This window comes from Callorhinus ursinus, unplaced genomic scaffold (assembly GCF_003265705.2).
Source record: "Callorhinus ursinus isolate GAN/ISIS: 27379988/994484 unplaced genomic scaffold, GSC_fseal_2.0 scaffold4, whole genome shotgun sequence".
In the NCBI taxonomy this organism is placed as follows: domain Eukaryota; kingdom Metazoa; phylum Chordata; class Mammalia; order Carnivora; family Otariidae; genus Callorhinus; species Callorhinus ursinus.
Genome location: NW_027397066.1, coordinates 73,593,547 through 73,621,047, shown reverse-complemented (window position 1 = coordinate 73,621,047; position 27,501 = coordinate 73,593,547). Strand labels below are relative to the sequence as shown.

Below are 27,501 nucleotides of genomic sequence, written 5' to 3'. Positions count from 1 at the left end.
ATCTAATTTTGCAAATACTAAGCTAAACAGCACCTACCATAGAATGAGCAGCATTCCAATGCAGACATCCATTATTAATAAGCAATCAAATATGTGAGAATAAATAAAAAGGCCTAAAGTAAGACCATCTAAGTAACAGATAAACAAGGTAAACAAGAAGCATCTCCTAAAGTAAATACATATGAGGTATGTGTCATAAAGTATTTCCCCTAGGAGATTGCATTCTTTGGCTACAAACTTGGTTCACCATTACCAATGTGCTTCATTTAAGGCATGACTTTGCCATTCTGATTTTCACATTTTTCTACTTAATTTTTTACTACATGAAAAATAAATATATTTTTTCTATAAAATTCTGTGACTAACTATATCAAAGAATTTTTTTGTTGTTGTTAGAAAGAGAGAAAGATATGGGTCAGAGAAAGATGGTAATGTAGACAGAGAAAAAACAAAAAGGACAGATTCAACTGTAAAATTCTGCCTAATAAAACAACTCTGCATTTTGCATTATAGGCTAAAGCTTTTGTATTCCTGGAAAGTATATTCATCTCCTGAGGAGTATTGTAAATATAGACAGAAAAGGAAAAAATAAAGTTAGATTAGCAAATCTATCTACAACACTTGTTTGATTTAGAACCTATGGGCATCAAATCTGCAAACTCTGTCAAGCAGGACAAGTCAGTAGTAAAAGATCTAGCTAATAAAACAAAACCACAGGTATGCTTCTTACAGAAATGAGTTTCTGTTCCTGGTGGCTATAATAAAAGCTAGATTGCAAAATGGGGCTAATTAACACTGCATTCTAATCATTAAGAGTATAGTTTGCTTTATTCTAGATAAACAAAAATCTCATCATGCCTCTAAGCTCAAAATTAGCACACATAAATATATATTACTGAATATAATTAAAATTAAATTTAAAATACACTTGGTATTTCAGATCTACATTTGGTTATGTTTCTGTACACTCAAGATCACAGAGTTGCTAAAGAAATACCCCTGCTTAAATTTTTGTTTAAATTGTAGTCTTCTTGGGACACCTGGGTGGCTCAGTTGTTAAGTGTCTGCCTTCAGCTCAGGTCACGATCCCAGTGTCCTGGGATAGAGCCCCGCATTGGACTCCTTGCTCAGCGGGAAGCCTGCTCCTCCCTCTCCCTCTGCCGTCCTCCTGTGTGCCTACTTGTGATCACTCTCTCGCTCTGTCAAATAAATAAATAAAATCTTTAAAAATAAATAAATTGTAGTCTTCTTTTCACTGGGTGTTTGATAATGTTTCATAAAAATAATCACTATAGCTGTTGGATAAAGTCAACCACAATATTTTTTAAAGATTTATTTTTAGAGAGACAGAACACAAGAGCCCATGAGTGGGGCGAGGGGCAGAGGGAAAGGGAAAGGGAGAGAAGCAGACTCCCCACTGAGCATGGAGCCCCACTCAGGGCTCAATCTCATGACCCTTAGATCATGACCTCAGCCGAAATCAAGAGTTGGGCATTTAACCAACTGAGCCACCCAGGCACCCCTAAAGTCAACCACAATATTTAAAAGGTGTTATAAAAGGGCCTTGTAGTACATTATCTAGACTCATAGTCATTTAACAAAGCTTTCACTTATATTTTAATATATTCATTAATTTTATTAAAATATATATCCAAAAAATTAATTCAAATCCTTCCATCCTATATCTGACCTTTTTTTGCAAGTTAGATAATATTCATGGTTTGAATTTCCTCGTTTATAAAGATTATTGAGTTAGAACATATCTAAGCTCTCTTCCTTTCCTAAAATAATATGATCTTTTTAAAAAATCTTTAATAATTTTTGTCCTAATTCCCAGTGTTAGTTACAGAACGAGTTCTCAAAGAACTAAGTGACTGAACTAGAAAAAAAGTGTCTGTATTAGTTCCTACCAGAGTAAAAAATATGAATACAGATTTGGCTACTAAACCCCCAAAATGGTCTTTCACAATAACAAGCTAGCTACTGTCTGGTTAGAAAGAAAGCTGCCTTTGGTAATTACTTTTAAAGATCTCCACTTAAAGATTGTTTTTTTCTGTAAATATATCACTTTCTTGTCCCATAAAATACATTTTAAAAGATATTTTTTAGACATTTTCATAGAGAAGGTTGTTCAGAACAAGTTGAAAGCAATTCTGCCAGCATTATTTAGAAAAACATTATTGCCAAGTCCCAATTCATAGAACTATCATTCCTGGTTAATACCTTCTAATGATTTTTATTGATATATATCAGCAGAGTCATATATTTAAAAAGAACAAGTTATCTTTTTATTCAAATGTTTATACATTTAGTATTTTATAGCAAGTCAGAAACAAAGCCTTATTTTGTTTTAGACTACTTAAAAACATGAGAAAAAAAATAACAACAGGATTTAAAATTGCATGTGTAATACCCAAGTAATCTTTGCTTTTGAAAGGCTGGTTTGACCTTATTTTTAGATATACCTAAATATTTATTTCTTTAATATCTTTATATTGATTCCTGCTTATGGAATGCCTCCCCACCCCAGCCTTTATTAAATTTTATTTAAGTACAGTTCAAGTACAACCTCTCCTAAAGCTTATTCCACCTACTGCAGCCTGCATAAATATCCCTTCCCCTTGAATATAATATCTCATATTTACTTAGCCCTTAAAATCATTGCCTAGTATTACCCTTTTTTTTTTTTTATCATGAGCACATATTGACTCTTCAAATAAATCAGGGGGTTTTCAGACTTTCTTTTAGCAGTTGAACTTTGATAGTTAATATGAAAGAAAATTTTAGGCAGCACTGAAACCCACATAGGTGAGTGAGACTGTGGGGCATCCGAGTCACTCATCTAGCATCATTATTTCCTACTCTGCCAATGCATGATCCACTTCCCTGAAGTTCTCCAATGTGTCACACTTTCCTCTAGGAATTTTAATTTGCTAAGCCATTTCCCCCCTACTTACTGCATCCAACATCTACTCATCCTTCATGTGAAAGCTTAAAGGCAATATGAAGAATGGATTAGAGGAGGTCAAACTTAAGAGATAAAACAGGAGACAAAGCATTTGTAAGGAAACAGACTAGAATAATCATCTAGCAGCAGTTTGAGAATCCAGCTGGGAGAACCCTGCTTATATGGGGAAATGCTCTGCTAAACCATTTTTGAGGGCCTTTGGGCCTATGGGCCAACTGACACCTAGCCCTGAGAGTAGCCTGATGATCTGCTTTGTATGAATTAAAGAAAGGAAAAGAACAAATGGGTCAGAATTAGGAGAAGAATGTGGCCATAAGAAAGAAATGGAAGAAAGTCCAGAAGAAAGACCAAATGGGACTCTTGAATATTCTACATTCTCTCTCCCCTGGTGTATTTTCAACTGCCGTGCTCTTAACTGCAATAGATGATTATTCCCTGTGACTCCAAGACCTAAAACGAAATCAACCTTCATCATGAAAGTTTTCATTTGGTGAAAAATTTTTGTGGAGTGAGATAAGAAATGCAAAACTGAAAGAGACCCTGAGTTCTGAATCAAAGTTGGTGCTGGGAGAAAAAACAAACATGGCACTAATGTACACTGGAGACAGAAAGGAACTCAAAAACTAACTGTATCACACAGAGTTGGGGGAATATAATGCTGGCCTGAATAAAGGCTGAAATAGGAACTGTGGAGAGAAAGATGTAGAATTTAAAATAGCTGAAAAGTACAATCAATTAAAGCTAGTGACACTGGGTTTCAAATTTTGTAGTCTGCACGATTAGTGTCCTTCACCAAGAAAAAAAATAAATAGGAGAAGAACAAATCAAGAGGCAGGAAGAATAAGGTTAATCTTGAATCTATTAAATATAAAGCATATAACTGATATCAGATGAAATTGTAGTGGACTGTTAAATACACATATGTGTACATCGTGAGAGAGGGTTGAGCTGGAGGTAGAAACTTTGGAGTCAGTATTTCTAAGTGATGGTTGAAGTTGACCTCTCAGCTTCACAGGGTGATAAAAATGTAGAATATGATATAAAATGTAATTCTTAGTAGCAAAAATCTCTTCATCACAGGTAGTATATCTTATATGTAAGGATAATGGAGATCATAGTAAGTAAGGGTAGGGAAAAATATGAACATATAAATGCATAAATAAGCACAAAAACAATAAACTATGCTTATATTTCATGTACACAAATAGATAAGTATAAGTACTGTAGGTAGCAGCACTAAAGACAATAAATATTTTTTTCTTTGCAAATAATAAAACAATGTAAAATCAAACATGATTCTGTTAAGTAGCTCAATCAGAAGTGGGGGCTATTCTGGGTCTTTTAACTAGACGAGATCTGTCTGAAGTCACAGATACACAGGTTAATATGTCACCCCATGGGTCTCTTAGATTCCTATTTCTCTTATCTAATATATTTTTTTGGATCTAAGACACCATTGATGGCAAGACACGTTTTATGTGCCCCTGTAAAAGAAAAGCAAAATTAGTGTCAATCTAAGACACAATGGTAAAAATATCTTCTTTATGAACACATCATCAGAGATAATAAAATTCACAATAATGTGAATCTTCAAGTCAATGAAATATGTTACTAAAAAGAACCACTTGGTGAAATTGGTGATAACCTCCATTCCATTTTCCTTAGAATATTTTTTACTATTATTTTCCCCCAATAATATATATTTGAATAATTTTCTGAACTATGAATACTGTAATTGAGGGAGCAGATCCAAGTTACTATTAATGCTAAGATATCCTCCCCAAAAAAGCCCAGATCTTTCAGTATCTATGAGCAATATTTGATGAACACACAAATTCTTATAAGAAGACAATAAAATAGTCTGTTCAGGTCTCTTAGTCATCCTTAAATATAGACAAATTTATAATGATAAGCTGGTTTAATCCATCACTCAGATAATGTTCTTATATATTCTGTCATTTTAGGATGTTGAGAGCAGGTTGTACTTGTAAGAAAGTTTTAAAATATTTTAGTTTGGGAAAGATTGCCCCTTCCTACGTGGTTGAGCCTTAGGCCGAAGACACTTTTGTCTTCTTACCCAAAATATCCTGCCTAAAAACAAAGGTATCAGAAAATTAGGTAGTTTAATAGAGATGGAATCAATTTTTTTGTTTAATCTGGGCACTCTTGACTCCTGGCCGAGAGTGGACAACAAACCCAGATCAGAATCTTTCTTTTACCGTTTGTGTTGCAGAGTTCAGACGTGTCATCTCTAGAATCTTAAGTGATGTTACACTCTGCAGCTCCATCAAATGATCCAGAAAAGAAAAGGTCATCCAGTAGAAAGAAAACAGGAAAATCTAACTTTCATGGATGATGAGAGGATGACTTGATATGTGATTGTGACATCTCGAAACAATCATGAAAATCTGGATTGATCATGGCTCCAGTTAAAAATGGTCTATCCTTCTGTTTCCCTCAGTGGGGAGATTGAGACCCCAAATAGGTGGCTGCCTATATGAACATCATTATACTATTCAGTTGTCTTTATCAGAATAACTTAGCTATTCCAAATAACGTTACTCTTCATTACAGGGATTTCCCAAAAGGCTCATCAATTCTTCAATAGAAACCATCAACAGACAGATGATGCCCTAAGAATCATTGAACCCTTCACCTTAAAATCTTTGTCATGCTGCTTCTACTAATTCTACACTCCTAAACTATTATGTCATGAGTTTTACCCAATCCCAATCAAACCCCTAAATTGAAAGATTTTCCTTAAACCAAATTTAAAAACCTCTAAAAATCCTAATCAGTTCTTCCCCTTCCAAAAAACAATCAACGTTCAGTGGAGGTGGCATTTTCCCCTCACCTCAGTGAGGAATAAATTGAGCAAAGTCTTGTCAAATGATTGGGGAGCCAGCATGTGAAACTAATATTACACTATCACTCAAATCTACTAATTATTTAGACAAATCTTGGTCTTATTTAAGTCATCCAAACATACTAAGTTGTCTGGTTTTAGAAAAGGTGGTCCTCATAAGAATAAGAAATCCCCAATGCCACTATAAACTTTTGGAAATTTTGATTAATAAGATGTGAATCAGAATAATAAATAAAAGGGGCACCATGCTATAGAATACCTGATAAAATGATGCTATTAAAATTTTATATCCAACGAACAGAAACTCTCTAATTGTTTTTAGACTGTACAATCACAATTTAATCTTTTGTAATAGTGTGAACGTTCATTATTATTTCTCTTTTCTGCCTCAGGCATTTTAGAAAATTATGTTTCATGTCAGTGGTTATTTTTCTTGTTGGTGAACAATTCTAAGTACATAAATATTCTACTTCTTCAGAAGAAAGACCAGCATTTGCTTTCTTAATTACTTGTTCGTTTTGACAGTGACAGCTGATGTTGTTGGCATTATTCAAGCAATTGTATGGAGATGTCACTACATAATTGTAAGAGGCCATGAAATTTTATATTGAGACACATATTTTCTTTCTAACTGCTACAGAAAAACCATGCTAAATGAAAGAAATATTTTCCTTTGACTGTATCCTCTAATGAACTTGGGCCACTGAGTGCCCTTTTGCACTGCAGAAGGCAGTTTATAACAGTATGAAATGCTACAATAGTAGGTTACAAGTAAATTCTATGACTTCATTAAAACTGTTGTCATTTAATATTAAATTAGGTCAGAATGTGTAAACATTTTTCAGCTATAGTTGATTAGATTTTGAAAACTGTTCCATCTAAAAGCCTCTTTGTAGCTCAAGCAATCTTTCTGAAGTATAGGAAAGTATGACAGGCAAAACAGCCAGAGGCACTTTTAAATCCACAAAGACAAATGATTTACTCTGTTGGCAGCTATAATAAGAAATAAAATAATTAATTGCAATTGTGTGTATGGAGCTAGTCAACTTCTTATCAACAGGCCTGTTTCTACGACAAACTAACTTAATGACCTTGAACAAAACCTTTAAAACTCTGAACATTCATGGGAAGCAGAAGCAGGAGGGGCTCTACATAATATCTGATATGTTCTTCCAGCTGGGGCCATTCTTCTGACATTTAAGTACCCCATTTAACACAGTGAACTGAATATGGAAAATGAGGCACCCAGGTAGACGTCACTGAAAAATGAGAATTGAAAACTGTCCGATTAATGAATTAATCAACTGGCTGATTAATGAACTGGTCAAATAAAAACAACAAGTAAACAAAAACTATTAAATTATTGAATAGTTGAACTAATAAAACTATTAAATAATAAAACTATTAAAATACTGAAATAGCTATCCTGAAAATAAGGATTACTGCTAATTGAATAGTCTGTGTTTATGGTATATCATGATCCCTATACCCTATTGATAGACCATAAATTATTACTTTTTAATGAGGACAATTAGCAAACCTTTTCACACAACTCTCTTTATATCTAGTTAGTCATTTGCCAGAACTTGGGGAAGGAATATGGGGAAAACTGTAAAAATTACATAAAATGTATTATAAAATATATTCAAATTTTTAGAATATGTAATCCTTATGAAATTATATTTCCGGATAGTAAAAAGTTTATGAAGAACTGAGGAATTTTTCCTCTTAACATTTTAAAGGTTAAAAAGAAACAATTCAGATAAAGTTCCAAAGTCAGTTACATAGTTGTCCATCTTATCAGAGTATGCAGAATATACATTTTTTCTTGACAATTCAGGGCTATAATGTTAATTATTAAAAATGAAATGAAATAATAGATTGCTATACAGTTAGGTCTTATGACCTACTGAAACAGAGATGTCTGTTCTTACATTTAATGAACCCACACTGTTATGTTTTATGACTGTCTACTTGGAAAGCTCTTTGCTTTTTCTCTTGCTTTTTGGCTAGTAATCCCTATTTTTCACCACATTCAGCATGTTTGGTTGAAGCAACACTTTCTCCTCTTTTAAGACATCACTATGATTTTCAGCAGCTTTGGAAAATATGTAACTGAATATACTAAAATTCTATGTAAAATTAGAAACAGCAAAGTCTAGAAAGATAGTGAAAACAACCTGTCATTTAACGTTAAGATCTGGATTAATAATTGGCTGTGTGAACTTCAGTGAGTTTTTAAGTACAGAGTATTAGCTTCTTCCATTGTACTTGGGATATATTAACACCTATTTCAGAGTGTTATTGTGATAATTTGATGAGATAACATATTTGAAATCCCTCGTAAACTGTAAAGCTGAATACAAATGTATGACCGGGATACTATCATCATTATCAGAACAAGATTGCCATCTAATGGTCACTAAGCAGATAACAGGTACAGGTACTCTAACCTCTAAAGCAGAAATGAAAAGCACAATAGCACCAGCTGATGACACCCATGCATGAAATGACAACTAATGTCAAAATTGCATCCTCACTACAGTATTACTCCAACAGTGTATTTCGAGAAAACATTTCACACCTTTATTATAACTTCTCTTTCTGAAAACTAAACATCATTGAGAGCCTTGGAGAGAGAAAAGAGTAGGTAGGCATCAAGTCACAACAGTATAATTTAAACCCTCATTCTGTTACTTACTAGTTCTGTAACCCTGGATCAAAAACAATACTCTTCTGGGTCTCCATTCCTTCATCTATGAAGTGAAAATAGTAATACTTTCCAGAGAATTGTCAGGATTGAAAGTATGATGCAAAGAGTTTATAAATTACTGCTTAAAAACAGGGCAAAACAAGAAGCAGCTAAGTGCCTAAACCAATGCTTGACACAACAATGCTGCTTCAGTAAATACATATAAGTTAATTTCAGTTTCTTGCATGAAGTTAAAGGCAAATCTATGTAAGTGATGCCCATAACTAGAAATTTTTTACAAGATGGGGGCACAGTAGGAGGACCCTAGGGTCATCTTGTCCCATGAACACAACTAGATTACTATGAAATCATCCTAAATACCCCAGAACTCAATCTCAAGACTGACAGAACAAACTCCACAACTAAGGGAGAAAAGAGGCCACACTGAAGTAGGTAGGAAGTGCAGAGATATGCTTCAGGGGAGAAACAGAGTGTGGGTTCTGCTGAGGGGAGGGATCCCAGGTCAGGAGAAGGGTGAGAGAAAGAGTAACACACAGAGGAATGCACAAGGAGAGTATTTCCCCAAAGCCATTGGCTTGGAAAATGAGAGGGGCTGAGTTTCATGAGTTTTTGCAACCAGCAAGACTTAAAGTGTCGAGTTTTAAGGTCAGCAGGTTTGGCCGGATGAGAAGTGGGGGGTGGGGGGAGGGGATGAGTGCCCTGATCCTGGAAAGAAGGCCAGCAGAAAACCCGGGGCAGACAGTGAAGAATGCCTGGAGCACACAGATGAGAGATTATTCACTCTATTCAGGGGATGTCCATGAGAGGCAGCAGTTCACTGAGATGCCTCTCTGGGAACAAAGGAGCTTGCCAGCACCCTTTTTCTCCCCTCACCCTTCAGCATAAACACAGAGCCACCCCAGGGAAGCAGTGCAGCACCAACTCTGAATGCCTGACTTGCTTACACCAAGCCCCAGCTCCCTGTGCTCTCAAGGCACTGCCCTTCTGAGTCACGCTTGCCTTAGTCCCAGAGTGATGGACCCCTTCCCCAGAAGACTAGCACAAACCTCTGCACATACCTTGTCTCTGACCAGAGAGTTCTGCAGGGCCTCAGTTCTGGTGGAATTGGTATCAAGTCTCATTTCACAAGCAGATCAGAGCACATCTAGTTTAATCTCGCTACATTCAGGCGAGAGAACAAACACTGCCCACAGCAGGCAAGGAGAGCCTGTACAGAAAAGCAGCCTGAAGAACAGAGCAACCAAAACACAAAAGCAGAGTGCATGCAGCACAGACTGGAGACCCTCCCTGAAGTGCCAGGCCCTGGGCACTACATGACCTCTTCTTCACAAGGCCATTACTTTCAGGAGCAGGAGACATAACTGACTTTTGTAACACACAGAGAAGGTTGAGAGACAAAATGCCAAGATGGAGGAACTTATCCCCAGTGAAAGAACAAGAGAAGGCCACCGCCAGAGATCTAAGCAAGACAGATATAAGTAGCATGCCTGATGGAGAATTTAAGGCAACAATCATAAGGATACTCACTGGGCTTGAGAATGGAATAGAAGACATCATGGAGACCCTTACCACAGAAATGAAAGATTTAAAAAGAACCAATCAGAGATGAAGAATGCAATAAATGAGATTGGAAACAGGCTTGATGCAATGAACACAAGGCTAGAAGCAGAAGAATGAATTCATTATCTATAAGACAAAATAATGGAAAATACTAAAGCTGAAGAAAAGAGAGAAAGAAGAATTATGCAATATGAGAACAGACTTAGGGAACTCAGTGACTCCTTCATTTTATAGGAGTCCCAGAAGAAAAAGCGAGAGAAAAGGGAGCAGAAAAATTATTTGGAGAAATAATAGCTGAAAAATTCCCTAATCTCGGGAAGGTTCGAAACAGACATCCAGACCAGGTGGCACAGAGAACTACCATCAAAATCAACAAAAGCAGGCCAAGATCAAAGCATATTGTAAATAAATTTGCAAAATATAGGGTGCCTAGGTGGCTCAGTTGGTTAAGTGACTGCCTTCAGCTCAGGTCCGGGGATCGAGTCCCGCATCAGGCTCCCTGCTCAGCAGAGTCTGCTTCTCCCTCTGACCCTACCCCCTCTTGTGCCCTCTCTCTCAAATAAAATAAAATCTTTTTTAAAAATTGCAAAACATAGTGATAAAGAAAAAATCTTAAAAGCAGCAAGACAAAATAAGTCCTTAACTTACAAGGAAAAACCCACAAGGCTAGCTAGAGATTTCTCAACAGCAACCTGGCAAGCCAGAAGGGAGTTCCATAATATATATTCAAAGTGCTGAATGGGAAAAATCGGCAGCCAAGAATACTCTATCCAGCAAGGCTATCATTCAGAATAGAAGGAGAAATAGTTTCCCAGACAAACAAAACTAAAGAAGTTTATGACCACTAAACCAGCCCTGCAAGAAAAATTAAAGGGGACTCTGAGTGGAAAGGAGAGACCAAAGTGACAAAGACAAGAAAGGATCAGAGAAAATCTTCAGACACAATGACAAAACATGTAATAAAATGGCAATAAATACATATCTATCAATAATTCCTTTGAATGCAAATGGACTAAGTGCTCCAATCAAAAGACATAGGGTGTCAGAATGGATTAAAAAAAAAAAAAAAGACCCATCTCTATACTATCTACAACAGACTCATTTCAGACCTAAAGATACCTGCAGATTGAAAGTCAGAGGGTGGAGAAATCTTTATCATGCAAATGGATGTCAAAAGGAAGCCAGAGTGGCCATACTTATATTGAACAAACTAGACATTTTTGTTCTTATATTGTTTTTATCCTGCTTTGGTATCAGGGTAATAATAGCCTCATAGAATGATTCTGAATATGTTCCCTCTATTCTATTATTTGAACAGTTTTGATAAAAGATTGTCATTAATTATTTTTTTAATGTTTGGTAGAATTCACCAATGAAACCATATAGTCTTGTCCTTTTCTGTGCTGGGGAATTTGATTCCTAATTCAACTTGCATTCTTGTTATTGGTCTAAGAAGATTTCTTATTTCTTGGATTCAAGATTCAAGATTGAATCTTAGTGACTTGTGCATTTTTAGGAATTATCTGGTATTTTTTTCTACATTATCTGACTTATTAGTATATAATTGTTCTTATTAATCTCTTATCACACTATGTATTTCTATGGTATCTGTTGTACTGTTTTCTCTTCCATTTCTCATTTTGGCTTTTGAGCAGTCTAGCTTTTTTTTTCTTAGTTAATGTAGTTAAAGCATTGCCAATTTTGTTTATTTTTTTTATTTTCGAAAAACTTGGTCATTACTTTCAATGTTGTGTTATTGTTTATTCTGGTCTCTATTTTATTTATTTCTGATTTTTCTTTGTTATTTCCTTCCTCTACTAAATTTCAGATAAATTTCTTCTTTTTCTAGTTCCTGTGGTGTAATGTTGTTTATTTTAACTTTTTTTCTTAATACAAGCATTTATAGCATAAATTTCAATCTAACAACTAGTTTTACTGCATCCCTTAGATTTAAGATTATTACATTTTCTTTTGTTGTTTTGAGACATATTATGATTTTTCATTTGATTTATTTGGCCCATTGCTTGTGAAGCAGTGTGTTCTTTAATATTTACATATTAAATATTTAATATTTACATTGTAGAAAAAATGTGATATATCCATAAGATGGAATACTAATAAGATCATAAAGAAGTAGTGAAGTACTGATATATATACATGTATATATGCGTTACATATATATGCTACAACATGAATAAGCCTTGAAAACATTATACTCAACAAAGTATAATGTTACAACATGAATAAGCCTTGAAACATTATACTCAACAAAGGAAGACCATCACAGAAGACCACTATTGTATCATTCTGTTGATATAAAATGTCCAGAAGAGGCAAATCTTTACAGATAGAAAGTGGCTTAGTGATTGCTTGGGGTTGGAAGTGTGGTGAATGATGAGTCACTGCTAATGGGTACAGCATCTTTTCGGCATGACAAAAATGTTCTAACCTTACATCATGATGATATAAGGCACAACACTGCAAATATATTAAAAACCACTGAATTGGGCGCCTGGGTGGCTCAGTTGGTTGGACGACTGCCTTCAGCTCAGGTCATGGTCCTGGAGTCCCGGGATCGAGTCCCACATCAGGCTCCCTGCTCAGCGGGGAGTCTGCTTCTCCCTCTGACCCTCTTCCCTCTCGCGCTATCTCTCATTCTCTCTCTCTCAAATAAATAAATAAAATCTTTAAAAAAATGAATTGCATAACTTAAATGTGTGAATTGTATGGTATGTGAACTATATCTCAATTTTTTTTATTTTCAAAAAGAAGTGATCAACTACAATGGGAAAGAAATTTAAAAAATCTCCAAATTAAATATTTTTGGGGAATGTTCAAAATAAGGAAAAGAAAAAGAGAGCCAGTTTTAAACAAAAGCTTTTGTGTACTTGTGTTCTTTTTAAAACTGTATATGAATTAATTTTATTAGTCAAAAGAATCAAAATTATTAACACCGGGGCACATGGGTGGCTCAGTGAGTTAAGCATCTGCCTTCAGCTCAGGTCATGATCCCAGGGATCTGGGAACGAGCCCCACATCAGACTTCCTGCTCAGCCAGGAGGCTGCTTCTAACTCTCCCTCTGCCACTCCCCCTGCTTGTGCTCTCTCTCGCTTGCACTCTCTCTCTCTCTCTCTCTCAAATAAATAAAATCTTTAAAAAAATTAGTAACACAGAGCCTTCAGAGTCAGAAAAAATTGGGGTCCAGATGAGACATCTACCTGCCTGTAGTACTTTATCACTCAAAACTTCAATTTTCTCAAATGTGGAAGAATTATTTATCTCATTGAATTGGCACACGGACTCAATAAATGTTATTTATTATTCTTTTATTAATTTATTTGATACTATAATTGTATAAGTTTGGAAATACTTGCGAAATTAATAGCATGTGTTGCGGCATTCTGCACTTAAAATTTGAGAAATACCTTACTTGAAAATATGGTTGAGATCTACCACTAATAGAGACTGGAAAAAATCACCAAAATCAGAAAGATTGGGTTCCTATTAATCTTCAGGAACATCACATTTTATCATGTGTATTGTAAAAAACAGTATTAGTTATAGTTACTAAAAAATATTATATGCCAGACATGATATAGACATTCTACTACACTTTAATTTACTATTCCTCATAACAAACTTATGAGGTAGATACTTTTATTGCCCCATTTTCAGATGAAAAAAGGAAAACTGAGATTAAATAATTTGCTCAGGTTTATACAGCTTGGTTGGTAGCTGAGATTTGTCTAACTCCAGAGTCCAGATTTGTAGCTACTATGTTATACTTCCAAAATTAAGTGTCACATATTTCTCAGCTTTATATAATCACACTGAAGATAGCTTACACATATTTTTTCTGACCCAGACATATCAAAGCTTGTAAAAACTTATAGTTAATTTTTATAATTTTCCCTGTGTGAATGTTGTTGCAATTTGTACATTACCATTCATATTAGCAAAGCCACTAGGGTTTCATCTCAGCTCTGCTGTGCTATTATCCATTAAAAATTAATAACAAAAATTACCTCCTTAATTAATAGGCACAGGAGGAGTTCCTAACTCACTGCAGAATTTTATATTGCTTGTTCATCAAACTCAAAATTATTTATCAACTACCTAATTAATTCCTGATTGATATCATTGGGCTATTACTTCTCCATTTGCATCTGGACATATACCAAGAGATATTGCCCTAGGTGTTTTTATATAAAATGTCCAAAATAACTAACAAAAACAACATAAAATTTCTTCACCCAATCATCCAAATGACCACTGTATTGTTTTTATCAAACAGTAGTAAATAAGAAAAATATATTTTCAATTGAGTAACTCATTTGCAAATTATAAAGACCAAATTTATACAATACAAAGTAACAACCTGGTTTTCTCTCTGAACATTAATGATTTGGGTTAATAAGTTTTAAAATATTTAACATTGGAAATTTATTATTTCTCCTACAATTACTATTTGAGATATATTATGGTATTTGAGACACTTGACTAATATCTGGGAAAAAATGTTTCCATGCATTTAAATGCATTGGTTTTAACACAAAGAAATGTACCACCTGTTATAAGCAAAGTGCCTTAATTAATTTTTGAATAATTAGTACTAACAAAACATCACTTATTTTTTCTAAAAAATTATTTATTTGTTTTAGAAAGAGAGAGAGGGCACGTGTGCACGAGCAGTGAGGGAGGGGGAGAGGGAGAGGGAAAGAGATTCTTCAGCAGACTCCCTGCTAAGTGTGGAGCCTGAAGCAGGGCTCAATCTCAAGACCCTGAGATCATGACCTGAGCCGAAATCAAGAGTCCAATGCTTAACTTACTGAGCCACCCAGGCGCCCCTAACAAAACATCACTTAAAATGATACACAGAGTTTACATTATAAAAATTAAAATCAGAAAGCATATTTTAAAACAATATATAATTATGATGAAGCATTAAGAAATTAAGGACTATAAAAAAATACCAATGATTGGACAAACTATGATGAAGAATTTAAGATGTCAAGAGAAGTAACCAACTTGTACTGGGCTCCTATTTTATTCTAGGCAACTGTGAAAGGCACTTTGCATATAAATGTCTCCTACATAGATAGGATGATATTTTGAAATAGTTTTATTGTCATTTTACAAACGAAAAACATTGCTTAAAAAAAATTGGGCCATTTGCCCAAGGTCACTGTAGTACAGCTGGAATGTTAACTTGGATATGTCTATCTCCAAAGTGCCTACTCCCTTTTGATATTAATTTGTCATTTCTTTAATTAGAATGGATCTTATGATGTAATTTCCTCTCAGAGAGTTATTGTGAGAGTTAACTTGAGAGAGCTTAGAAAAACAGCATAGCTCATCACAGGCTATAGCTTTCCTTTCCATCAACTTGGATTTCCACTACTGCTTGGTAAAACTGATGCACAACGAACTCCTAGTAGCCAAGAAAAGAATTGGAAAAATGGCATTTTAATGAATATGTTCCAACCAGGTAACACCAAAATGCGTTTTAGCTTTATTTAATTAATTATGATGCTTCAATGTCAAATTAGTTAGGTGCATGTTTCACATCATTATTTGAAGATAATACTGCCAACAGTCTAAATAGAAGAGTGCCCTTATTCTAGCTCACCATGGAAAAGAATAGCCAAAGATTAGATGTTCTGAAAAAAAAACTCAAATTCTTATTCTTATTTCTTTATCGAACACTATGCACTGTCCAATATTTAACTGGCATTATGATTTATCTTATTTAGTCACATAAGCATAACATTTTGCAAACAGTTCATTTTGGAGGACTCATCAAGAAATAACATTGCTCAACATTAGATATTCTATTGGGCTTTATGGCAATTACCTTAAAGTAAGGTGAGGAAAATGATTGACAGCATCTACATCAACTGTTTTCAATGCTAAAATTACCGAGGAATGTTAATATGTACAAGGAACTGAATTTTATTTTTGGATTAAGCAAGATCCTCATAAAATTCCTAGCTTTTGCTATACTGATGTCACCATTTAGAACTGTTTCTCCTGAATTGGTAGCATGATGCCACCAGCTTGTACTAAAAGGAGTTGCTGAAGAAATTGTTTCTTGGTATCAATGATTTATATCTTATATAAAGACATGTGAGCAAAATATATTTCAGTTCTTAGTGACAAAAATTCACTATTTAATAAAATGCATTGACTGGCTGACTGAATGATTGATGGAATATATTTTTAATCATGCAACTGGTTGTGTTTCCTTCTTCACATATGTTAGGAAAGCATTCCAAGTAACACTTCTATTCACTATAATGATACTATATACGTTTTGTGTGCCAACCTCACTTGTAGTTTCATCTTATTTTTCATATCTTCTTTTATCATTATTCTATTTCCCTCAAATGATTATTACTTTGCAAGATGCTTAAATGAATAGAAAAAAAATCCTCCAAACAAACATGTAAAACCACATAAAGAAAAATAAGGAAAAATATATTGCTGGTATTTTTCTTCTGACAGACTGTACAGTTCATAACATGTATTTCACTGTAAGGAAAACATTTTTTTAAGATTTTTATTTATTTGAGAGAGAGAGAGCGATCACAAGCCGGGGGGGGGGGGGCAAAGGGAGAGGGAGAAGCAGACTCCCTGCTGAGCAGGGAGCTTGACGCGATGCAGGGCTCGATCCCAGAACCCTGGGATCATGACCTGAGCTAAAGGCAAAAGCTTAACTGATTGAGCCACCCAGCCACCCCTGTAAGGAGAATTTTAAGCTCCTTTATTTGAGTCTTAGAGATATTAAATGCTAGTAAATTTTGTTGGTACTTTGTTTTTTCCCCCAAAATACTATTGAGGTATATCTAAAGAACATCACTGCTAAAATCTTGCATGATTCAATTTGTGGCAAAAACACCATACATGAATAAGAGAGTAAAGAGAAATATAAAAAGTGAGAAGGGTCACAAATATATTTTTTAATTTATCAAGGTATAAAAGATAGCATCTCCTATTTTTTTAATCAAAACTGTGTTTGGTCATGTATGCATTATAAGTGATTTATTAAGTAAAAAGCAATAAATACAATATTTTACCACAGGGGAAATGAATGTCTTGCATTAAACAAATTGATAATCCTGTATTTGAAACACAATGCATATTAATTATTTATTGAAAATATTATCCAGAAAAGTCATTTAAGCATTTATTCAAGAAAAATATGATTAAAGACATCTGGAAGTCTTATCCATAGGATTTTTAATCTAAAAGCTTAGCTTTTATATTAGAATTTGCAAAGATAAAATTAGTTAATGCCAAGCTCAAAAGTAAATTATTCAGAATAGTTGCTTTTATTTTTTGTCCCCAAGGCAAGTCTCCTTTTGAGAACTCACTTTGAATTCATATACCTTTCCCTCACTGAAATTGTCCTTTCTTACTTTCATTAATAATAATAATATCCACTTACTGTACCATAAAACAGATATTCATTTGTACTATATTATTTGTACTACCTCTCCCTTTAGAAAAGGAATGTGTTAATTTAGGACTCCATAGATACATTTACATATTAAAAGGATTTGTGGAACTGTACTCAAATTGTCCACTGCACTGGTCAAAAACAAACTTTAAAACCTAACTGTAAATGTACAATTCCCCTTTAAGATGAAAATACAGATAGCAAAGAATTTAAAAAAAGCATATTAAAAGATTTCCAAAATTGTTATGACCACAATAATCAACAGCTATCTCTGCCAAGGTAGGTATGGTCATAAGTGCAAAATTTTTAACAACATGATGAAATACCTAGATATACATCCAATTGTGCAAGTAGGTGGACATTTCTATGACAAACACCTTGAGCCACACAACTCGAATTGTTTTTTTTTCTGCTTTGTTTGTGCTATTCTGATATTTTAATTGCCTAGTTGATATACTTTAGCTCATATCCCTTATACTGCAAGTAGTACATAACTAACAATGATGCATATTATATGAATATTAACTATGTACACTTATTATGCATTCTATGTCCATTAGCATGTCTCTTCATATGTTAAATGACTCAAAATGAGCAATGTCCAATGTATACATGTTGAAGGAAATGCGAGGAAATTTTTTTTAATTTCATAGTTTCAAACACTGTATAGTAAAATAGATCTCCTAATTAAAGGTCTTTGATTTTTCTATAGAAAAAAATAGAATGATTGAACTTTACTAATTTTTGTTTTATTTTTAATCCATTTTTATTCACTACATACATGGCCAAAGATTTCTAGCTATATTTTAAATAAAAGCACATTAACAGAGAACAACTGAGCATTTTCTATATGCAAATGACTATGATAAAAAGGACAGGAGAAATTCTACACTTTCTATACATGGTTATTTCTTCAATCTCTGCAAATTTAACCATTAATAATTATATGTTAAACTGAATAAAATTTATAAACATCACACATGACAATTACTAGATATATATGACTAAATATTTTCAAAACAAAAATATTTCTCTGGGCTTTTATAAAAATCACCTTGGCCATTATATTAAGCCTTACTGTAAAATGCTATAAATCTTTGCCTTAATAAGACTCTAGAACCAAAAATTGAAATGTTTTGCCCTAACAAACTTTTTTTGAACCCTCAAATGATTTTTAGTAATGTAAGTAATAGAATTTAATGGTATCATTATTTTAGTTTTCAGACTTTTGAAAATCACTTCTATTTAAATCATTTTAAAATGGTTAGCATTAATGAGCTTTTTATCAATATCAATTATCAATAATGAGCTTCTTATATTTTGAGAAGACCTTTAATTATGTTGCTTAATAAAAATATAAATTGCATAAAACCTATTCAACCAGAAATTCTTCTTTCTGAGCTAATGTCCATAAACAGATAGTTGTGACTTTTTTCAAACCCTATAATGTGTCATCCAAAGTGAAATAGGTTTTCAAAAGACATTTTATTAGGTAACATTAAACAAACCCAAGTCACTCTAAGGAATATTTCAATTATCAGAATTGTACTTCAGGCAAAGTGAGATCATTTACCTCATGAAAAATTTGGTTAACTCAGTTGATTCAAGAGGTATTCCAGTTTTGGCTTCAACCAAGCTACCTATATCCTGAAGTAGACTCAGGAGATTTACAGTTTTTAGTATATCATCTTTTTCCTTACTCTAAACTAATGAAGTACATAGCACCCATTACTTTATAAAAAATGAAATTAAAGTTTTAAAATGCTTGGTTTTGTTCCCAAGCAAATAAATTGAGCTAGGTCTAAATTTATATCTTTAAGTCACCCTTTGCTCTTCATCATGATTGCCTACCAAACATAACTGAGATTGCTACATTATAATTCTTTAAATTATTACCTGGTTTTATTTTTTACTGTGAATATCTTTAAAAATGCAAAAACCAGAAAATATTACAATTAATGAATGAACCTTTCACCCCAAACACCTAGTGCTCAGCTTTGAAAATTTTCAACAACTTTTCAATTTTGTTCATCCATTCCCTCTTCCATATTTGTTGGTAAAGTAAACCTCATATATTATATTGCTTCAACCACAAGCCTCTCTCTAAAGTTTTCTTTAAAAAAAAAAAAAAACATTCAATACCCAACAAAATAAATAATTCTGTAATAATTTAGTCATTTCTCAAATTTCTCTGACTGACCCAGAAATATATTTTTATACTGTTTTAATTTTTTCAGTAAGTGTGCCAACAAAGATGTCACACTGCATTTGCCTCTTTTAATCTATAATACCCCTCCCCTCTTTATCATGTCAATTACTTGTTTAAGGAACCAGACTGTTATCCTGTAAAACTCCTCACATTCTTATTTGGTTGCTGGATTCCCTCTCTCCTCATCCCAGTATTTCCTGTAAAATCACAATTTAATCAAGAGAATTGAATAAATTTAAGTACTTGTAAGTAGGAGTGGTGGTGCTGTGTACTTCTCTGGGCATTGCATTAAGAGGGAAAAAATGTTTAGTTGTTACAATTTTAGTGATGTCAGTGATTAGTGGATTTACATATTGCCAGTCTAAACCAAAATTGCAAAGTTCTCCATCAACAACACACCCTATACAAAGCAGCTATACAAAATAATGTATGCCTCCAGTATTTAGGATTAAATTTCTAGACGTTGGATATTTCAATCTAAAGGTAAATGCATGTATAGCTTTGCTAAATATTGACAATTTCCCTCCAAAAGGGTGTACATTCTCACTATATGTAATTCTTCTAAGATAAATACACATGAATGATAAAATTGTATAATATATCTCTATAAAGGTGAGAAAAAAATCTGCATTTTTAAAACACTATCTGTCAAATCAACTGCAGCAAGAATGTTTTAAAAAATGATTGTCCTAAATTTGTATTCAACCAGAAAAACTTTCAAGTAGCTTCTTTGGATATTAGCCTACAATATAGAGTAGTAAAATATAAACATTGTAAAATGTAAAATATAAACATGGCCTTCTTTCACAATTTTTAATGTGACATTATCTATAACATAAAAATACTGCATGAACAAAAAATCATTATAAAATATTGGAACTGGACATAACCTTAGAGATTATGTCTAATTCTTAAAAGTTAAAAATATGGATGCTAAAATCCAACAGGTTGATTTTCTCAAATATATGCAGTAAGACCAAGATTTTTTTTTAAGATTTTATTTATTTATTTGACAGTGAGAGAGGGAACACAAGCGGGAGGGGGGGAGTGTGAGAGGGAGAAGCAGGCTTCCCGCTGAACAGGGAGCCCGATGGAGGACTCTATCCCAGGATCCTGGGATCATGACCTGAGCCGAAGGCAGACACTTAATGACTGGGCCACCTGGGCGCCCCAAGACCAAGATTTTAAAGCTCCAGTTTAGTATTTTTTGAGAGAAAGAAGGAAATGGAGAGAAAGAGAGTGATGGGGGGGAGAGGCAGAGGGAGAAGGAGACAGAATCTTAAGCAGGCTCCACACCCAGCATGGAGCCCGATGTGAGGCTTGACCCCACGACCCTGAGATCATGACCAGAGCCAAAATCAAGAGTTGGACACTTAACCAACTGAGACACCCAGGCACCTTCATATTATTTCTACTTTAATTTGAAAATGACTATTAAAGATGTACATATAAGAAAAAAAAAAGTAAGCAACAGCTTGTCTTTGTACCCAAATATCTAAATATGAATAAATAATTAATCCCTATAACCTACTTTAACAGGAGTAATTTTGGTATTTGATGATATGACAATGTATCCTTTAATATAAATTTAAACTATTACAAATATAATGGGCTCCCTTCTTCATTCATTCAACAAGAATTTACTTATCTCATACTATAACTATGTGTTTATGTGTTCACGAGTATGTGTTTGTGGTTGTTATTGGCAATTATTAATTTTGAGGGAGGTCAACCTTATTGCATTAACATTAACCTATGCGGCTATTATTGAAGCAGTTAAGATTTTTAAGAGTATACCTTGATATACAAAACCTCCACTTGGTTATATAAAATAAATGAAAAATGGCATTGTAATGGTTTTTTTCTTCTCTCAAAAAGAGAAATATTAACTTTTCCACTATGTGTTAAATTACAATTTCCTTCTTTGAAATGCCTTTATAGGTTAATTTTTCCCTATTTTATAATTGTCTTCCAACTGGATTTATATTTCCATATTAGATTTTAAGATCACCAGAATCATGTGTCAATGGTACCTAGCTACAAACTGGAGATGGAAAAGACTGAATGCATCTTAAACAATATAAAGTTTATCAATGAAAGCTAAATGATTAGGATCAGAGTTGTATGATGTCGTGCATTTATTTAACACTTGCCCGAAGGATGAAGATTCTGTTCCTCCAAAAACTCTAGATCAAGCATTAGATCATCTTCATCCAGTTCACAAGATCCCAAATTATTCAAAACATCCTAAAGGAAAAGCAAAATCAATAGTTAGAGACCAAACCACTGAGAAAATTGAGGAAATATCTACATACAGATGCCATGAAGCAAAAAAAGAACTCAAAATTAGAAATGAAAAGTTTTAGCTGAATCCCAGAAATTATTTGACCATCCCATGGGCTTTAACATTATCTGTCCAATAAAATATTACAAGAATTATTATAAAAATCTTAACTTCCACTAAAACTGCTAAAGAGGATATAAAGGTTTTTTCAAGTTTACAGAAGTCTGTGAACTGAAACCTTATTTTTTTTTATATTTATCTTTCAAATCTGACAACTTTCTTCTGACACATTTAATGAATTCTCAAACAAATTTTGTATACAGTGCCAACTGTGAGATATTAAGCGAATATCCAGTTAAACATTTCCCAATGTTTAAGATTAGGAAGGATGAACAGAAGAAATAAGCATCAATTAGATTAAAAATTAATTATTGACTTTCATGATGCCATAAACATCAGAGCTAGATTACATTTTTCCCTTCCCTTCCCTTCCCTTCCCTCCCCTTCCCTCCCTTCCCTCCCCTCCCCTCCCCTTCCCTTCCTTCTTTCAGAGAGCAAATAGCAAAATAAACCAGAAGGTTATATTGAGAAGTCTTGAGGGGAAACAGTGATGTGCAGAGGTAGGAATTCTTGAAGGAGGAATAAGGTCCTAATTTGTGTATTTGTGTATATAGATAGGGTGGTAACTATATTAAGAAAAAGCAATAATTTAACATTTAGAGACTAGATTGAAATAACAGAAGTACATTTTTGTACATGATGCTACATGTACATGATGCTGCATGTAGTAAATGACACTGTATCTTAGACCACTTACCCTATTGATGTGAATGTTACCATAATTATTTATGTTTACAGAACTAAATATTCATTTTAAAAAGCCCAGTGATATTGTCAATTGGAAACTGAACACCTTAGTTCTAGGAATTGAAAGTAAGGACACTGTGGGGGAAAAAAAAGAAAGGACACTGTGACTTTTAAATAAATTATTCTCACTGTAAAAAAAATAGAATTAAACATTACTAAACTTTAAAATCATGTGGTAGCTGTGAATAGAACACAATAGTTTCAAAGGTAAAAAATATCCCCAAGTCTAAGGGATTCTTTCTACTAATGAAAGTTACAAGTAGTCATTATCTCATTGTATTATATTACATTGAATTAATTATAAGGTAACTAGTAATTTAAACTATAAAAAAAATCAACTGTTTACTGGCAGTTTTATGATACACTGTGGCAGGAATAGCCTAAGTTGCATATTTACATAGCATCAAAAGATGTTATAAAATATAGGCAACAAAAGATAAACTGCCATCCTCGAAAATGCAAAATAGAATATTAAAGCAAGAAAAGAAGCATAATTCAAGTTGAATGTGGAAAAGAAAGAGTTTAGAAAAGGGAGGTTTGGTAAAGTCACTATTATTAGTGTCTATTAAGTGCTATCCAAATGAGAAAATCTTAACCTGGAAGTCAAGAATACTTCGGTTAAAAAAAAATGTTTTATAGTGAAAATGTACTATTTTATCCAGCTTTAAATTAGTCTAAGTAATTTTAGTCTTATATTTAGAATTTCATTGGCCAATATTATATTCTTGTTTTCATCCAAAATTCATATGTTGAAGTCCTAACCCCCAGTACCTTAGAATGCGATGTGTCTGGAGAGAAGTCCTTTAAGGAAGAAATTATATTTAAATAAAGTTGCATGAGTGGGTCCCAATCCAATACTAATGTTCTTCTAAGAAGAGGATACTAGGACACCAGCAACATGGACAGGGGGGTAATGATGTGAGGACACAGCAAGCAGGCAGCCATTTGCAAGCCACAGAGAGAGGATTCAGGAGAAATCAAATCTGCCTACACTGTGATCTTGGACTTCCAGCTTCCGGAACTATAAGAAAATAAATTTCTATTGTTTAAGCCACCTACTCTGTGGTATTTTGTTATGCTAGCCCCAGCAAACTAATACACTCAACAACATTTAGAAAGCAATGAAGGTTGGAACAAAGGAAGAAAGGAAATAAATGAGTACCGGAAAGATGACTATCATCTTTTTTTGTCATGCCCAGTAAGGACATCTTTTTCATTGTAGGATTCTATGGTTTTCCCTCTTCTATTTGAAACCACACTGCCCAACCCACCTTACTATGCTATCAGAAGAAGGTACCAGGTTCTTACATGAGCCAAACCCCCTGTCTTTGGTATATGATCCAAGATGGGCATCTTAACCAAATTTGCTGATCACAACCCTTCTGCACAAATGAGACAAGTTTCTGTTTGGTGATAGATATTACAAGATGTAAAATGACATCGTCACTGAGGCCTTGGATTTCATCATATAGTTAAGACCAGTCTAAGTCTACCTGAAAAATAAAATGTCATAGTAGCAGGACTTCTGGTTCCTGGTTCTAACAATTCCAGAGGTCCAAAGGCATTCATGATCTTTTCAAGGTTGAATTTTGAATTTTTACATTAATACATCCAAAAAAGCTTGAAAAAATAAATTCAAAAAAAGATTTATTTTTTTAACAAGGAAATATTTAAAAACCCTGCCACTGATACTCCTACATTTAATTTAAGAAAGTAACACCAAGAAACTAAACAAATTAAATTTGGAAAACTTACTGCACTGTTTCCATTTTATTCTCATTTTGCAGGTGACCTTTGACATTTGGATTAGGATGGGTCCACTGACCACCAATCTAGATGAATTGTTCTTAAATCTACTAATTCTAATTGTTTTGTTATCTTGCTTAAAAAGCACTTTCCTGTTAGTGTAGTGGGGTCTTTGAATCTGGTAAAACCTCATAGTAAAAGGGGAGAAGATGCAGCAACAAAGAAAATCAATATGAACTCATAAACCTAAAAATAGTATCTTTTCCAGATCTCTCCTTAAAAGAGACCAGTAGCAGTAACAGTACTTTTGGCCTCAGCCAGAACGTAAGGGCAATCCAGATACTTCCTGCCCAATATCCACCAACAAAAAAGAACCAGAGTTCCTTGGGGAAAGGGGAAAAAAAGCAAGAAAACAAACAATGTTTCTGTGTCATCCTTCTGTTGCCAGAAAACAAGTTTCATCTTAAAAAAAAAAAAAAAAAGTCAGAGGCAGTTTTGAAAAGCTAAGGAAGCCTAAATGGCTTTTCCCTGGCTAATCTCTGATATATGAACACGAAAAAGAAAAATTATGGCTAGATTAAACAGCTTGAGTCTGCTGAAGGCTAAGAGTTCATAGTACTCAAATAGAAATGTTGACGTGAAGGATATGAAGAGGCGCTCATACTGGGTGTCATTCGTAAGTGATGAATCACTAAATTCTACTAGTGAAACCAGTATTACCATATGTTAACTAACGAATTTAAATAAAAACTTTAAACAAAAAAATAGAGGTGCTCATACAAAAAACCACAAAGGGTAAAATTTCTTTAATTTCTATTGTTTTCCAATAAATAGTTAATATATTTTGTTTTTCTAACTGTATGTTTATAATAAGATGACATATATGTCTTTCCATTTGTTTTAAGGAGAGACCTGTAAACATCAAAGTAGCAGCATCAAAAGTAATTCTGTACCAGGAATAGAAAATATTGATCAGTTCTGATGGGTCACACATAATAACCAAATGGAAAAGGAGTCCAGCAGTTAATTAACACTAATGATCATACCCTGTATCTAACAGGGCACAACTGTGTGTTTCAAACATTTGATAAATTAGTGGAATATCTAGAAGTAGTAACTAAGCAGAAATAGTCTCTCATCTCCTAGAAGATAAAAAGTTGGATAGCTCTACATAATAAAGATGTAATAACGAAAGTGCATGAGTTTTTAATAATGTCCATACACCAGACCTATATATCATAATAATAGGGAAACTGTTTTGTAACACAATTTGGATTTAAAAAAATAAACCATTTTGAGAGGAAACACCAGTATTTCACAAAATTAAAAGCTAGGCTTGAACTTAAATAAATAAGTAAAGGCATAAGGGCATATAACAAGTAGATTTTAATTGTAAAAATAAAGTCCAACCTGATGGCCAGTATCCTCAAACTGAAGATCTCTGAATGTATAGCAAATTCCAATGACTAGACAAAAATTTTCTAATTAAAAACCCAGAATGTGCATGTTTAAGAGATGACTTTTCTTTTAATTCTAGCATGGTTATTAAATCTTAGGAAAATCTCAGAAAGCTTTGAAATAGTTTCAGATATCTTTGAAATCCTAGGGAAATATGAAAATTTCCATGTCAACAAAGTGTAATAAGAATAAAGATAAAAAGAAATGTAAATTCCTAGTATCACCATATTATTAACCAGTTTTAGGGTAAGCATATGATAGTCTGTGGGATTAATGTAATATGTGTATTTTTTTCTTTAAAAATGGCCAAAGCATTTAAGACAAATTGTCATGTTATAATACTTTAGGAAGAATTTGATTATATAAAATTTGAACCAATGTTTAAAAGCCATGGAAAATTTAATTTAATCCATATCCTAATTTATTGGTATGTGACATTTGTATGGATATTTTGAAAAGAATTGGTTAATTGTAATGAAATACTATTTACTAAATTCATAATATTAATAAATTGGATATTAAATCAAGTACAATTACTACTAAGTATTCTCTAAGTAGACATTTAAAAATCTATCAGTAACACTGAATACTCATGTAATCTCCCAAATGACTTAGACCCATTAAAAGTAAACTAAAAAGTTATTAATGTAATAATTCAAAAATTAATCTTCTAAACCCTAGGGATATAACAATGAACCTAACAGAGCATGTTTTCTACACAGACCTTACAGATAACTGTATTCTAGTAAAGAAATACCGTTTTATATAAACAAAGTATTTTTTTAAATAAATCAATCTCCTGTATTTGGTTAGTGTGGAGCAATTCTCCATAGCCTGGTTGCTATTGGCTAAAATAGTAAAATTGAATTTCTGAAGCTACTAGGTTGAAAAAACAAGCTCTGATCATTCTATTAATATGTAACCATTCCATAAAACCCATTCTAAAATAACCTTTTAGCATTACTTCTTTATTGCAATAAAGATAATAATTATGATCCTGCTAAAAATAAAGGAAGCGGAGACATGTCACCATACAAGGAAGCATTGCTTTCAAAAGAAAGAATTCTATCAAAGGAGATTATTAAATTATTAAAACATTCTTTAATTCTGAGATTACAAAGATGTTATTAATTGTATATTTATACTGCTCTACTTTAGTCAAAGGATTATCCAAAAGGCGACATATGGCATCCTATCTGGACTTACATAGTTGTTTATGAAATATGTAATTAACATAGTAGAAATGCTCTGATCATTACATGATCTAAAAGTGAAGAGATACTATTCAAATTAATAGGAGATAGTCAATCTGGTCTGCATTCTTCTTTTAGTCATTCTACATTATAATCAGGGGCGGCTAGGATATATGT

General features: G+C 33.4%; 1 protein-coding gene across 4 annotated transcripts in view; it reads right to left on the bottom strand.

The window, feature by feature from the left end:
- Positions 1 to 27,501, bottom strand: part of CCSER1 (coiled-coil serine rich protein 1) — a 722,113-nt gene that overhangs the window by 456,467 nt on the left and 238,145 nt on the right. For all 4 annotated transcript variants that reach the window (XM_025873454.2, XM_073891963.1, XM_073891962.1 and 1 more), the window contains exon 4: positions 21,930 to 22,023. In XM_025873454.2, coding sequence (XP_025729239.1) covers positions 21,930 to 22,023 — 94 coding nt within the window. The remainder of the gene's footprint in view (positions 1 to 21,929; positions 22,024 to 27,501) is intronic.